We start from the raw sequence: 16,010 nt of genomic DNA, 5'->3' as shown, positions 1-16,010 counted from the left end.
CACACACACACACACACACAATGGAATATTACTTGGCAATCAAAAAGAATGAAATCTTGCCATTTGGAATTACGTGGATGGAACTGGAAGGTATTATGCTAAGTGAAATTAGTCAGTCAGAGAAAGACAAAAATCATATGACTTCACTCATATGAGGACTTTAAGGACAAAACAGATGAACATAAGGGAAGGGAAACAAAAATAATATAAAACCAGGGAGGAGGACAAAACATAAGAGACTCATAAATATGGAGAACAAACTGAGGGTTGCTGGAGGGGTTGTGGGAGGGGAGACGGGCTAAATGGGCACTAAAGGGGCACTAAGGAATCTACTCCTGAAATCATTGTTGCACTATATGCTAATTTAGATGTAAATTTTTAAAAATAAAAAATTAAATAAAAAAAAAGAATTTCAACCTCTTTCCATCTTCAATCCACTCTTAAGTTAGCTTTTTATTTCTCTGTAAAAACTTTATGTTTAGATTTTTACTTAAAAAAACTTACCAGGAAAAAACAACTTCTTAATTTCTCACTATGTTTTGTTGCAGAAACATGTGGAATTCATTCAAAATACATGAGAGCTGTCTATCCAACCAAAACCTTCCCAAATCATTACACTATTGTCACGGTAAGTGTTTGGCCCAGTGGCAAGACTGACAGGCCATAGACAGGCAACTGACCACGACAGACATGCTTACACAGGAAGTGGCTGAGCCCCATGTCACACACACATTTCAGAAGCACATGTGGCTTCATTCAGGCTGTGAGGTAGCATCTCATTGTGAGGCCATCCAGTGCTCTGAGGTCTTACGTATGAATGAATGTCCCAGCAATAGGCTAATTCACCTGTGTGACAGGCCAGGATAGCTTCTTGGATGTGAGAAATACCATTCTCCTCTGATCTTTTGATTTGCCTCCACTTTTCTGAGTCTGCTGGGAATTGTAGGTTATGTGTGAAGACAGCCACTTTGGTGTAGGAAATGTCTTTTTTCCCTAATCTTTTCATTGTATTTAATTTGACAAAGACTTCTGTTTCATAAATAAATGCATGCTGGCTATAAGTCTTTAGATAAAGGAAATAAACCAAGTGAATTCTCCTTAATGTGTAATAAGACGTAAGTGAAATGATGAAAATGAACTCAAGGGCAAATTAAATTTTTTAACATTTATAGATTTACAACACATCTTAAGGAGTCCTCTACCTCAGACTTTATTACCAAAGGATATTATGTCCTTACCACTTTGCATTTACTCTTTTATTACTATAGGACAGTAACTATAACTTATTTAAATTTTAACTCTAAAGTAACAATGCCTAATGTATGCAATGTATATATATATTATGTGTGTAATATATATATAATATATATAACATGTAATATATATATATATATATATATTTGCAGATTTTACCTAAATATTTGAGTTGCCCAGCTCACATATTCCCAGTTGAGGTCTAAAAGGTGACACTCTGCCTTTCTTGTTTTAACTCTCATATAGTAAACAAACGTTTTCAGAGTGTACTGACTATATGTGTGTTAGATAAGCTTTACTCGGGCATGAGTTATAGTGAACCAACAATATATATTAAATGATAATTTTTAAACAGAAATAGACAAAAACAAGATTATGTATTGATCAGCAGATAAAAGTGTTGTGACTAGAGGCTTGCACCTTATTTTCCCTAGGAGCAATGGTTCGGTATTCACTAATTCAGTGTTTGTAGCAACTTTATAGAACATAATTACCATAGATAACAAGAATTGACTACTAATCATTAGGGAAATGCAAATAAAACCACAATAAGATATCACCTTACACCTATAAGGATGGATAGTATGAAAAAGACAACAAATAACAAGTATGGGCAAGGATGTGGAGAAAAAGGAACCTTCACGCACTGTTGGCGGGAATGTGAATTGGAACCTTCACGCACTGTTGGCAGGGATGTGAATTGGTACAACCACTGTGGCAAGCAATGTGGAGGTTCCTCAAACAATTAAAAATAAAATTCTATAAGATACAGTAATTCCACTATTGGGTATTTACCCAAAGAAAATGAAAAGACATATAAAAACAAGCATTATTTGCAATAGCCAAGATATAGGAGCAACCTAAGTGTCCATTGATAGATGAATGTATAAAGAAGATGAGTTATATATGGCATATTACCATCTGTAAAAATGAATGATATCTTGCAATGTGACAACATGGAGGGACCTAGAGGGTATTATGCTAAGTGAAATAAGTCAGACGGAGAAAGACAAATGCCCTATGATTTCACTTATATGTGGAATCTGAAAGCCAAAACAAATGAACAAACAAGCACAAAACAAAATAACAGAAACAAATCATAAGTACAGAGAACAAACTGATAGTTGCCAGAGGGTAGGGAGTTGGGGAGAATCCGCAAAATGTATGAAAGGTATTAAGAGGTAAACTTCCAGTTATAAAATAAATAAGTCCCAGGGATGAAGAGTACAGCATAAGGAATATAGTGAATAATTATGTCATAATGTTGTAAGGTGACAGATGGTAACTACACTTACCATGGTGAGCATAGTGTAATGTGTAGAAGTGTCAAATCACTGTGTTGTACACCTGGAACTGCTGTAACACTGTATGTCAACTATAGTTCAATAAAAAAAGAATTGACTATATGTGTGCATATATACATAAATATACACACATTATATATAACACATATGTATGTATATATGAATAAGGTGTTATACATAAGTGCTATTAATTTACTGTGTATGTGTATATGTATCCATATAGTGATGTTCTGAAATAAGGACCCTAAAATCTATCTAGAAATAGTTACAAATGCATGGGATATCATGGCATTCAATAAAATGTGTGGAATAATTGAATAAATATGTGTTATTGGATTGAAAAAAATGATTGGATTGATGGATAAGTGGAAGGGAAGATGGAGAGAAATTTGGCAGGCTCCCTTCTAAAGTGCTGGTAACACACTTTAACCCCTTTAGCCAAGATATTTGATACTTAAAAACTTCTAAGTAGTGCATTTCTTGCTATTATTGCCAGTATAACCAGTGGCTGATCATTATTATAATATAAGAAACTTTAATTAACAGTTATTAATCACATAAGAGTTATATTAATGTCATTAGCACAAGCCATCTGCCTAATATCATTCATTTACTGCTCTAGACTATGGTGGAACCATGCCTATACTTACACTTACACCTATACCTACACTTACACCTACCTATACCTATACCTATACCTATCTACATACATACCTGTACCTATATCTGCACTTACACCTACCTATACCTACCTACATACATACCTGTACCTATATCTGCACTTACACATACCAATACCTACAGTTGCACCTATACCTGCATATATACATATACATGTATATATATTTGGTATTTAGGTTCGGACCCAGGGGTTTTGTATTGAAAAGTATATGACGTCTTTCTAAGATATGAGTTATAGATCTTATGATATTTTAATTTAAATGTGATTGATTGATATATGATTTTAAATCTTTTTTGAAATTATCATTTTAGGGATTATATCCAGAATCCCATGGCATCATTGATAATAATATGTATGATGTAAACCTCAACAAGAATTTTTCACTTTCATCAAAGGAGAAAAACAATCCAGCGTGGTGGCAAGGGCAACCAGTATGTAGCATCTACGTGTGGCATCGAAATAATCTCCATTTTTCAGTGTGATAGTGGATCACTTTCCTTTCTGCACTTTTACATGATCTTTCTAATTTCTAAGTGTGGGGAGTAATGGGAAGGTGTTTCACCATTTATAATTATAGTTTAAATCATGTAAGTATTCATGATTGTTAACTTGCCTTTTGTTGAAACTTGGATGTAGTATTCTAAACATAACAAGCTAGAGGTTTCTCAGAAGGGTTTTCTGTTAATTTCCTCCCCCCCCCCTTTCTGTTTTATACTTCTTTAAAAGCAAAAGAGGAACTATACAGTTTTACCAATTTGAAAAAAGAGTGATCTTTCTTACTACCTTACTATGTTCTTGACTTTTGGGGTGGATCCCTATGTAATTAAATTTTGTGAATGTTAGTTAATATTGTTTAGTTGCTAAAAAATGGCACCATTTCTACAAGTTCTACCCAGATTATTCTTTTTACTTCCACTTACCTTAAGTTTTCTCTTCTTATAGATCTGGCTGACAGCAACGTACCAAGGTTTAAAAGCTGGTAGCTTCTTTTGGCCTGGATCAGATGTCGCTATCAATGGCTCCTTTCCTTCTATATATATGAGTTATAACAGGTAGTCGTGAAGATATGATTGCTCCTAGGCAGGCATGATTACTAACCTTGGTAGTAATTCTATTTTTCCAGTTGTTTGGGTCAAAAATCTTTTTTTTTTAATTTTTTTTATTGTTTATTATTTTTGAGCGAGAGAGACAGAGACAGAGAGACAGAGAGCAAGCAGGGAAGGGGCAGAGAGGAGAGCGAGACACAGAATCTGAAGCAGGCTCCAGGCTCTGAGCATTCAGAACAGAGCCTGATGGGGGGCTTAAACTCACAGACCGCGAGATCATGACCTGAGCGGTAGTCAGCGGCCCAACCGACTGAGACACCCGGGCGCCCCTGGGTCAAAAATCTTGAAGTTATCATTGATTCCTCTCTCTTACATCCCTCACCTGGTCTGTCAGTAAATGCTTGTGACTCTAATTCAAAATGTATGCCGTCTATGAACTTTTGTTATTTCCAGCATTACTGCTGTGGTTGGAGCAACCATCATCTTTTGCCTATATTATTTTGCCTATATTATTGCACTTTCCCCATCTCCCTGCTTCTATTCTTGTCTCCTACCATCTATTCTCTATCTACCAACCAGAATGTTAACTTCAAAAAACAAGTCCAATTACGACGTTCTTTTGCACTAAAAACTTTAATGGCTCCCTGTTTCACTCACAGTAAAAGCCTTCAGGGTCCTATTGGTATGACCCCAACCACCCCACTGTCTCAGACCTTGTCTCCCATTATTCCACCTGGTGCTGACCTCCTGGGTAGGCCTTAACACACCAGAATTGTCTGCTTAGGGCTTTTGTGTGGGCTGTTCCCTCTGCCTGAGGTAACTCACTCCATGTATCTGCATAGCCTGCTCCGTCACCCTCTTCAGGCTGTTGCTCGAAAATTACTTTCTCAATATTGTCTTAGCCTGATTAAACTAAGATTTCAAATTCCAACCCATCCCCCACCCTGAATTCTCACCTTACTGTGCTCTGGTGTTTCTTTTATCCCTAGCATTTGTCACCTTGTGATGCACAATAGAATTTATTTATGTATCAGATCTATTGTTTATGGTTTGTCTTCACTAGAATGTCATCTCTAGGAAGGAAAGCATCTTTGGTTTTCCCACTGATAAATATTGTTTAAAATGAACAAATAGGTGCCCAATATACACAAATGTATAAATAAATGAAATAAAAATAAACTGAATGGATAGTAATTAATGGTCTTTATTTCAGTTGGGGGAAAATCAGAAGATGGAAGGATGAGAAAGAAAGAAAACAATATATATTTAATTTACACTGAGACAAACGTATCTCTATATAAGTATTGAAAACAGGAATCCCATTGAGTAATACTGAATCCCCTTCAGTATTCTGATCATGTATGAACATAAAATGGACATCTCAAAATATTAACTGTCTTTCTGAGTAGGAATATAGTAGAGTTATTTTTTTTTTTTTGAGTAACTTTTGAGAATTATTTTTTTCTCTCCTTTTCAGAAGTATCCCATATGAAGAGAGGGTCTTTACATTGTTGAAATGGCTGGACCTGCCCAAAGCTGAAAGGTATTATTTAGAATCAGAGAAGTGCTGGCACACTGGGATATCTGCGAGTATAAAATGCAATTATTTCTTTGCTTTAAATGACCACTTCTGAAAGAAACTTGGCATTTTCTTTTTTAAGAAATTTTCAAGAATTATTCCTGAGAGCAGTTGAGTTGAGTTTTTGCTCTTGAGAATGTGACTGGCACTATGGGGCAATAGAGATAGAGCCAGTACCAGGAGTAGAGGCAAGTAACACAGAACCTGATGTAGACTGGAGGCAGAATGGCGAAAGGGTCTGAAACTTCATTATGAGGATTGATTCATGGAGCTAGAGGTGCCAGAGCAAGGCCCTGTCAACAGTCCTGAGTCAGAGCATCCTGAAAGAGAGCAACATGTCAACAGTGCCTCAGAAACCAGCCATCTAAAGAAAGAATTCAAATGGCCGAACAAAGAGTGGGTGGAAAGTCAGAGACTGGGAACTATAGAAGGCTGAGGCACACCAAGAGAGGTCTTAGCAGAAAGAATAAGGGAGATTTTCATAAGTGAGTCAGACCAACGCTCATGCCCAGGAAGGTCTTACTTCCTGTTAGGAGTACCTCCCCTCTGGGCCAAGTGGAACGACTGGGCCTGGATGAAGACAAGGAGGCCAGAGAAAAGGAAGGAAACTGCCACCAAGTTCTAAACCTATGCACTTGCAAATCCAACCCTTAGGTTTATTCCAAGTTGATAATGTCTTTCTCTGCTTCAATTTTACCCCTAGACCTGCTTTTTATACCATCTATGTGGAAGAGCCTGATTCTGCAGGACATAAAAATGGGCCAGTCAGTGCCGGAGTAAGTTGGTTTTATTGAACAAATATAAAATCATCTAGCCCTAACCCACAAAGTAAAATATTCTTTAATTCTCACTGAATACAAATGTATCTGATATGAACATGAAGACATTAAAATAGCGAACAGTCTAAAAGTATCTCTACCTTATTAAAAATTTTAAAAATTACCAAAAAAATTAAAAGTCTAAAAGATATACCTGGTTTATGACTACATCTTGATTCATTTGATAAACATTCATTGAAAACTTAGATGTAGCACTGTTATTTCATACAGTGGAACCATCAAGGCTAGATACTGCATGCCAATTCAACATGTTAATGTAGCTCATTCCAAATTAAGTCACTTGCAAGTCTGTTGTGAACTATCCAGCTGTCTATTCACACACTATGTTCCATTCATAAGATCCTTATAATTGGACTTTATATGCTGGTGCCCCCAGCAGAGTCCTTCCTCTCCTGGGCCTCCATTAAAATTGAAGTAGACTTTTAAATATTAGTTTTGCCATTATCTAAACCGTTATGTTACATTTTTCTACAGAAATAAAGACCTTAAATATTACTTTAAAAAAAAGTCATCTCCTTTATTGCTGTTATTATTGTTACACTGAAGCCTGTATTGTCCTGGACATAATGTAAAGCTATGAAGGCCTCCATGAGTATGGAGGCATTTTCCTGCTTCATGGAAACTTATTTAACAGTTATCCTCCATTGGAAAACAAAGCATATTTCTTCTGGTACCCTGATTTTGTGGTTTATCAGAAATGCCCTTCTTTTTTCCCATTAAACCAAAATGATTCCTGATACAAGGCCTTGCTCAAGTCCTACCATTTTTAACCCATTAGTTCTCCATATTCCAACACCACTTTGGTGATATCCCAGAATTTAACATTTAATCAGGCTATTTTAAGGGTGAGTGGCATAGTAACTATCTGAAGTACATTCACCACTTCTTTTCTGTTTTAATTCTTATCCACACTTGATATGGTTAATTGTTTTGAGAGGGGACACTATAATCTGTATTTGTCTGACCCATACAGCTGAGTTAATATTAGGCACCATATATTTTTTTCTAATCAATGCTCTAGTTTAGCTCCCAAATAAATTTTAAGTGTAATTTTGAAAAGTGCTGCAAAGGAAAAGATCAAGGTGCCCTGAGGGGTGATTGAGGAGGTCCTAACTAGTCTGAGGAGAGGCAGGGACTGTGACTGGTTAGAAAGTTCTCTGAATAAGAAAAAGGAAAAAAGTTCACAAACAGCCTGGTTGAGGGAGGAGGTGAGCATGGTAGAGGAATGCACAAAATGAACAAAGGGACAGACAGGCAAAGGGACAAATAGACATGGTATGGTAATAATGGTAAGAATGGTAATGGCAGTTAACTCTTCTTGTGTGCTCCTCTGTGCCAAGTATTGTTTGGAACGCTATGAGGATTATCTCCCTCCCATGTCTGGAGCACTGTGACCCAGGGGCAATGGCTAGAAAGAAGCCTAGAGAAGGAGGCAGGCACCAAATCATGCAGATCCTTGTTGGCCATGTAATGTGCAAGGGAAGCACTGAGGCATTTTAATCAAGAAAGCAACATGACCAGATCGGGTTGTATCTAAAGATCAGTTTTACTATGCAAGAGGAATGGGTTAGAGGGAACAGAGAAAGGTGGGGAGAGATGGGTTAGCTTTGCAACATTCCTGAAAAGAGATAATTGCACCTTGAACTAGGGTAGTGGCAACCATCATGGGAGGAGGGAGTTGCATTTGAGATTCATTTGGGAGATAGACCTGGCACGGCTTGGTAGGATTCGGGTGGTGGAGTGGAGGATCAAGGACAGTTGTCAGATTGCTATCATTAGCTGGCAGGTGTTTCCATTTACATCAATGAGGCGACTAAAGGGGGTCAATTTTGAAGGAGAAGATCTTGTCATGGTTAAGGGGCTTGTGGTGTCCAAATGAAGATGCCCAGAGGGCAATTGAATATGGATTGAAAGCTCCAAGGGGATGAAATCAGGAAGCTTGGCAGCATGTGGATGGTGCATGGAAGTGAAGATGTCCTAAGGAGAGAGTGAAAAGTGAAAATAGAAGGATTAAGACCATGCCTCATTTAAAACTTTAGAAGAGGCAAAATGGATGGAGAACCTGGAAAGCTTTATGGCTTTATTGCTGTTATTATTGTTAGTCATATACTTTAGTTTGGAGTGAATGTGACATAATTTGAAAGCAAAAGGCTACTTTAGTTAGTTTGTTCACTCACTCTTTTTCAAGCTTATTAACTTCTACATTTTTCAGTCATTGATACTCTCTTGCTCTTGCTCTGCTATCCTTTTAAGGTCTACTTTTAATAGTTTCTGGTGGGCGTGATGTTGTGCTAGGCATTCTTAGGGGTTGAAGAAAATGAAGCCATTACCCAGAAACTATGTTGAAAGGGCAAATAAGTAATGACTTAATGTATAGCAAGGTTTTGTTTTAAGAAACCTTTAAAATTTTGGTAGCTGAAACAGTGTTTGGGGGTGCCTGGCTCAGTCGGTTGAGAATCTGACTCTTGACTTCAGCTCAGGTCATGATCTCATGGTCATGAGGTCAGGCCTTGTGTTGGGATCTGTGCTGGGTGTGGAGCCTGGTTAAGATTCTCTCTATCCCTCACCCTCCACCCCTCTCCAACTTGCATGCTAGCAGTCCTGTGCATGTGCGCTCTCTCTCAAAAAATGAATTAAAATAACAAGTGTTTATTTTTTTCTCTCACCTACATTTTTTTTAAAATTTAGGGGTGCCTGAGTGGCTCAGTCCGTTAAGCCTCCAACTTCATCTCAGGTCATGATCTCACAGTTTATGAGTTGGAGCCTCGCATGGGGCTCTGTGCTGACAGCAAGGAGCCTGGAGCCCACTTCCAGTTCTGTGTCTCTCCCTCTCTCTGCCCCTCCCCTGCTTACACTCTGTCTCTGTCTGTCTGTGTCTCTGTCTGTCTCTGTTTCTGTCTCTGTCTCCCTCTCTCAAAAATAAACAAACATTAAAAAAATTAAAAATGCAAATCTAAGTTGGTTAGCATACAGTGTAGTCTTGGTTTTAGGAGTAGAACACAGTGATTCATCAGTTAGATGCAACACCCAGTGCTCATCCCAACAAGTACCCTCCTTAATGCCCATCACCCACTTAGCCCATCCCCTCACCCAATACCCCTCCAGCAATCCTCAGTTTGTTCTCTGTATTTAATAGTTTCTTATGGTTTGCCTCCCTCTCTGTTTTGGTTATTTTTCCTTCCCTTCCCCTATGTTCATTTGTTGTGTTTCTTAAATTCTACATGAGTGAAATCATATGATATTTGTCTTTCTCTGAGTGGCTTATTTTGCTTAGCATAATACACTCTAGTTCTATCCATGTTGTTGCAAATGGCAAGATTTCATTCTTTTTGATTGCCGAATAGTATTCCATCGTGTATACATACCACATCTTCTTTACCCATTTGTTAGTCAGTAGACATTTGGGCTCTTTCCATAACTTGACTATTGTTGATAATGCTGCTGTAAACATTGGGGTGCATGTGCCCCTTCAAATCATCATTTTTGTACCCTTTGGATAAATACCTAGTAGTGCAATTGCTGGGTCATAGGGTAGCTCTATTTTTAATTTTTTGAGGAACCTCCAGACTGTTCCCCAGAGTGGCTGCACCAGTTTGCATTCCCACCAACAATGCAAAAGTGTTCCCCCTTTCTCTGCATCCTTGCCAACATCTGTTGTTTCCTGAGCTAAAAACAACAGTGTTAAAATGGGAAGAGTATTGTGGCCTGGTATAGCTGGAGAAGGACTTATGAATTAGGGATGTAGAAGGTGGTGGAGAGATTTAAAGTCTTGTGAAACCAGGAACTTCTTCTTTTTTTTAAATGTTTATTTATTTTTGAGAGAGAGAGAGAGAGGGAGACAGAGAGAGAGAGACAGACAGAGTGTGAGCAAGGGAGGGGCAGAGAGAGAGGGAGACACAGAATCCGAAGCAGGATCCAGACTCTGAGCTGTCAGCACAGAGCCTGACGTGGGGCTCAAACTCACTAACTGACCTGAGCTCAAGATCTTGACCTGAGCCAAAGTTGGACGCTTAACCAACTGAGGCACCCCAGAAACTTCTTGATACCAAATTTGTTTCAATGATTCTCTAGTATTGAAGTTGAATTAGGCACAGAATGTCCTTATGGGTCTTGAATAACCTTAAGTAATGTTCTAATACTTTAACAAGTTTCACCTGTTAACTCCTGATTGAAAAACAAGTTATTACATGTTAGATGGAAAGAAAAGTTAGGAAGAAAAATTCAATTTGGAAAGAAAATTGAAATGAACAACAGATCGACTTAATTCTTGATAATGCTCATGTACATGGTAGAATGATTCTACAGCACTGAGGACCTCCACTTTTGAGAAAGTGTCATAGACTTTGGGTCTAAAGTTCTCTCTTGTCTAGTAAAAGAGCGGGATGCAGGATTGAAAGCGAGAGATGGCTAGTGTTCGGGAAAAGACAAGAGCCCAGAATAAGGGTCCTTGCCCTGTATTTATTCAGCTCATAAGGCTTACAAAAGTGATGGATGTATACAAAGAGACAAAGAAACTGGTAACATTAACTTGGGGCGTGAGGGAAAAGGGGATTTTTGAAGATATACAGTGTTTGGGGGGTTGGGTCAATATAAAACAAAATCTGGGCGCTGGGCAGTCGGGAGTAAGGTTGGTTACAGGGGACATGAGGCAGCACCTCTGTTTATCTTTGCCAGCCTAGGGGATGAGACAGATAGGGGAAATAACCTCAGGGTTAATAAGGCATCTTTTCTTTTGTTAACCATCTCCTCTCTGGGCTGCTTTGCCTGCAGCACAGGGGTCCAAAGTCCAGTTCGCCAATTTACCTAACCTGGCCCTATCCTCCTGTGAAAGCAGCTTTTCTGCATAGTACTTCGACCCTGAATATCTAATCTTGTTTATTTCATACACCTATGTATTGGGCACCTTTGTGCCATTTCTATTTCAGACCTTTGCCTCTCCCTCTCTATTTTGGGAGCTCTGCACCCCCTCTCTACTTTGGGGTGCCTTTGCACCCCCTATTCTTGGGGTGCCAATCTGGTTTACCCAAACTCGGGTGTGAGCATTTCATGACTTTGTATTTCTTTATGCCTTGTCAACCCATTGGTGTAAACCCAGGGGATTCCTAAGCTTATCCCCCACAAGAAAGCATGTGGAGGTAGAATACACAGGAAGGATGTTGTACCTACTGAAAAGCCCACTATGTTAATGCTGCATAGAGCTTCCTACTAGCAGGATCCTCTGCAGTCTTGAATTTCATTTTACAAAAGGGAATGTTTGGATCCAAAAAGCAACTGTTTATTGAGGGTCTTAGCATTGAACTCATTTTATCAGGATTGATTTTACTGTTTCCACAATATCCACTGTGAAAGTGAAGGATCATGATTCCATGTGAAACAAGCAACGTTTTCTACCCAGACTTGGTTTACCCCAAAGCTGCAGACTTTTCTATTCCTATTTATTATCTTACCACCCCCCAAAATGCTCACTTGTGGTCTGTCATAGGGATTTCTCTTCTTTCCTTTGTCTGGGCTAGAGTAAGGGGCTGGCATCTAGTCATTTTACATTCAGCAATATGTGCCATCTGTGGAGTGGATACTGTGTGAAAAACCCTATGCTTGGAAAGCGTGTGGTGAGTTAGGTTGCCCGGTTCCTTCCCTGCAGGAGCTCACACTCTTCTTGGGAGGCAGACATATGCACAGATGATTTCAAATCTGTGGAGAGTCCAATGGTAACAGATGCCAGGGTGCTGGGAGAGGACAGAGAAGGGGCTATTACTGCAGTTGGGAGGAGTGAGTAGGGTGACTGTGAAAAGGGACATAATTATGCCATGACAATGGGCGGGAACCATAACTCATGCTCGTAAACCAGAGTGCATGGTCACCGTAAGAATGAGAGTCAGGAAAGTTATCTCCGAGTTGATGGATTTTAGCAGTAGATAGAGCTGGTTTGAAGTCAATTCTGTTCTATCCCTTGTTAACTGTAGGACCATAAACATGTTATTTAAAAATTTTAAGCCTCAAGTTTCCTGGTATTTCCAACTGGAAATTCCAGATGGTGGAAGTAGCACCAACCATGCATGTTTGCCATGAGAATTTCATGAGATAATGTACTAAAGCTCTTAACAATAATTAGCTTGTAAAATTCCTTCTCAAAAAATAAAAAAAGCGATAATTTTTATAATAGTACTATAAGAGATTACACATTTTCCCCCAATCCATTTGCTATTACAGTTTCCTCTTCACTGAAACAAATAATGAACAGTTAGTCAATTAAAAGTTATTCATTTAAGGGACACCTGGGCGGCTCAGTCAGTTAATCATCTGACTCTTGATCTCGGTTCAGGTCATGATCTCACAGTTTGTGGGATTGAGCCCCATATCAGGCTCCCTGCTTGGGATTCTTTCTCTCCCCCTCTCTCTGCCCCTTCCCTGCTCATTCTCTCTCCCTCTCTCTCTCTCAAAGTAAATAAACTTAAAAAAAAGTTACACACTTAAAATAGTTTAAAATTTTTTTTTTCAACGTTTATTTATTTTTGGGACAGAGAGAGACAGAGCATGAACGGGGGAGGGGCAGAGAGAGAGGAAGACACAGAATCGGAAACAGGCTCCAGGCTCTGAGCCATCAGCCCAGAGCCCGACGCGGGGCTCGAACTCACGGACCGCAAGATCGTGACCTGGCTGAAGTCGGACGCTTAACCGACTGCGCCACCCAGGCGCCCCTTAAAATAGTTTAATGTACTATGCTGATAAGGTGTAGAAAAATTTTAAAACACAAAAAAAATATAAGCAATAAAATAAAAATGAACTCCAATTCACTATACAGAGACAACCATTGTTAATAGTCCCTTGATATATTTCTTTTTCGTTTTCTGTGCATGTGTGTTTACTAAGGAGTGCTAAATATATTTAAACATGAAAGGATTATGAAATATCTATGGGTACATACAGTTTAGTTTTAATATTTTATGTTTAGCCTTGTATTTATGAGCAGTTCCCCATGCCATGGTTTTTTAAAATACATTTTGAAATGTTTGTAAACATGTGTGGCATATTTATTTTTATATTGAAATTGAAATTTATTGAAATTTTATATTTTAAATTGAAATTAGAAATGAATGAATGAATGAATAATAAGTAAATAAATAAATAAATAAATAAATAAATAAATAAAGTGATGAATAGTCCTAGTTGTAAATAGCCATTTGTACTATAAGTGTTTATGAGGACAAATTTCCAGAAATAGAATTGTTAGGTTATAGGGTAGGTCCTTTTTTTAACGCTCTGGTTAGGCATTGTCACATAATATCTCAGCACCCAAATAACCATGTGGACTTCTATAGAAGTGTCTGTGGACTCCCCTCTCCAGCATTGGGTATTATGATGAAAGCCTTTGCAGCTGAATATTTGTTGAGGCAGAACATTTTTCTCAGATACTAATTGGACAGTAGTCTATATTCCTTTGTGGAAACCATGGTTTACTTTTTTTTATTTGTTTATAGAAATTCAGGGAATTGGTATTTGGTAAATGTGGTAGCACAGTGCTGGGCTCTGATGTCCTATTTCAAAATCCAGAAATTTCAGAGAAGGAAATGTGTTCAGTTTTTACTCACTCCCTTGGATAATGATTTCATCAATTAAATTTTAATTTATGAAGACAGTCTTAACTCCATTTTATTTTCCCCTTAGGTAATTCAAGCCTTACAGTTGGTAGATAAGACTTTTGGAATGTTGATGGAAGGCCTAAAACAGCGGAACTTAGACAATTGTGTCAATATAATCCTTTTGGCCGACCATGGTACGCTTTTTTAAAAAATTATATTTTATCATTGATGATATCTTCTCACTTCAAGGAGCATGCAAAAAGCATAGTGATATTTTAAAGTCTATACTTCTAGACCTAAAGGTTCTCGAACAAGCAAAGAATACGTTTTGTGGTAGGCTGTGATGAATACGATACTAAAACTAAAATTTCTACTTTAATTATTTTAACATTCATTATGAAAATCCATCCTTATACTTACTTTTTGAAAATGGAGGTCATAGTACTTAACAGAGATATGGTTGGGTTGTTAGTCAACCAAATATTTTTTGAGTGCCTACTCAATGTCAAGTACTTTCCTAGATACGTGTGTTTGGAGGTATGTAAAGCGGAAATAGGCCTTTTCTAGATGGGGTGATACTTTCTACATTAGTCAAGCTAAGCTCCAAAGGCTTTAAAGGAACCAGTCAAGGAAGAGAGGAGGAAAAGGACCATGTCTACAGATCTCTTGTTTTTATTTTAGGACATCAAGATAATGAGAAACAGAGTAATTTATTTAAAAATTTCTGAAATGTTTTAACACATTGACCTATTGTTTTAAAATTAAAGGGAACCATTTTAATGTGCATTTTGATAAAAGATATTATAAAACATGAAATAAATGTATAAATAAATATGAAAATAAAAATTTAAGGGCAGTCTGAAGAATCTACAAATAGAAGAGGTTTTAACTACCAAATCTTTTTTTTAAGCACATGCTACTTATATAAACTTAAATAATACATCTAAGATCTAATGAGCTTTCTACAGAGGATTTTCTTCTTTGAAATTAATTGATTTATGTTGAGCAAATGATCTGTTTATAATTCTTGTTTATTCTTCTCTGATCAATGCAACCCTTCTCCTCCACTGCCAGGATTTTTAAGATCTGCCATTTAGGGTGAAATAATAGGTTAAATTAATATAGATTCTCAGTGAAACTTACTTTGAGATCTGCCACATAAAATATCTCTGATTTGACATCATGAAAGACAACTAATTGTTACCATCTATATGCATTCAGTGGATTTTTTTTTTTAATTCAGGAATGGATAAGACTTACTGTGACAAGATGGAATATATGACTAATTATTTTCATCGAATAAACTTCTACATGTATGAAGGGCCTGCCCCTCGTATCAGGGCTCGTAATATACCTCAGGACTTTTACACTTGTAAGTATGAAGACACCCATGTGAAAAAAGGGGTAAAATTGAAAGTGTGTAAACATAACTTCCTGATTCTGAGGATATAGGGATTGCCAGGCTCCTCTTCTGTCTTCTTGGGAAGACCACACAGAAGCAAATAAGAAATCCCCGTCCTTGTTTAAATATCATCAGCCTATAAAGTCTATGGTAATATCAAATATCGTTAGGTAAAAGTATACTCTACTTAACTATATTAATACCAATAAAATATTAATTAATACAATCAAACGTTACTATTAATAAAATATTGATATTTCCACGTAATTATTAGATTATAATTAAAACATCAATTAAACATTAATATTACAAAAATATTAATGT

At 37.5% G+C, this 16,010-nt stretch overlaps 1 protein-coding gene across 3 annotated transcripts in view; it reads left to right on the top strand.

Annotated features, from left to right (window-relative positions):
- The window catches only part of ENPP3 (ectonucleotide pyrophosphatase/phosphodiesterase 3), a 100,806-nt gene that overhangs the window by 48,909 nt on the left and 35,887 nt on the right, over nucleotides 1-16,010 (top strand). For all 3 annotated transcript variants that reach the window (XM_040449182.1, XM_040449183.1, XM_040449181.1), the window contains 7 exons: nucleotides 549-628; nucleotides 3,552-3,671; nucleotides 4,183-4,292; nucleotides 5,764-5,829; nucleotides 6,569-6,641; nucleotides 14,370-14,478; nucleotides 15,528-15,656. In XM_040449182.1, coding sequence (XP_040305116.1) covers nucleotides 549-628; nucleotides 3,552-3,671; nucleotides 4,183-4,292; nucleotides 5,764-5,829; nucleotides 6,569-6,641; nucleotides 14,370-14,478; nucleotides 15,528-15,656 — 687 coding nt within the window. The remainder of the gene's footprint in view (nucleotides 1-548; nucleotides 629-3,551; nucleotides 3,672-4,182; nucleotides 4,293-5,763; nucleotides 5,830-6,568; nucleotides 6,642-14,369; nucleotides 14,479-15,527; nucleotides 15,657-16,010) is intronic.

This window comes from Herpailurus yagouaroundi, unplaced genomic scaffold, assembly GCF_014898765.1.
Source record: "Herpailurus yagouaroundi ecotype Mexico unplaced genomic scaffold, PumYag 198, whole genome shotgun sequence".
Classification (NCBI taxonomy): Eukaryota; Metazoa; Chordata; class Mammalia; order Carnivora; family Felidae; genus Herpailurus; species Herpailurus yagouaroundi.
This window is presented reverse-complemented; position numbering and strand designations above follow the sequence as displayed.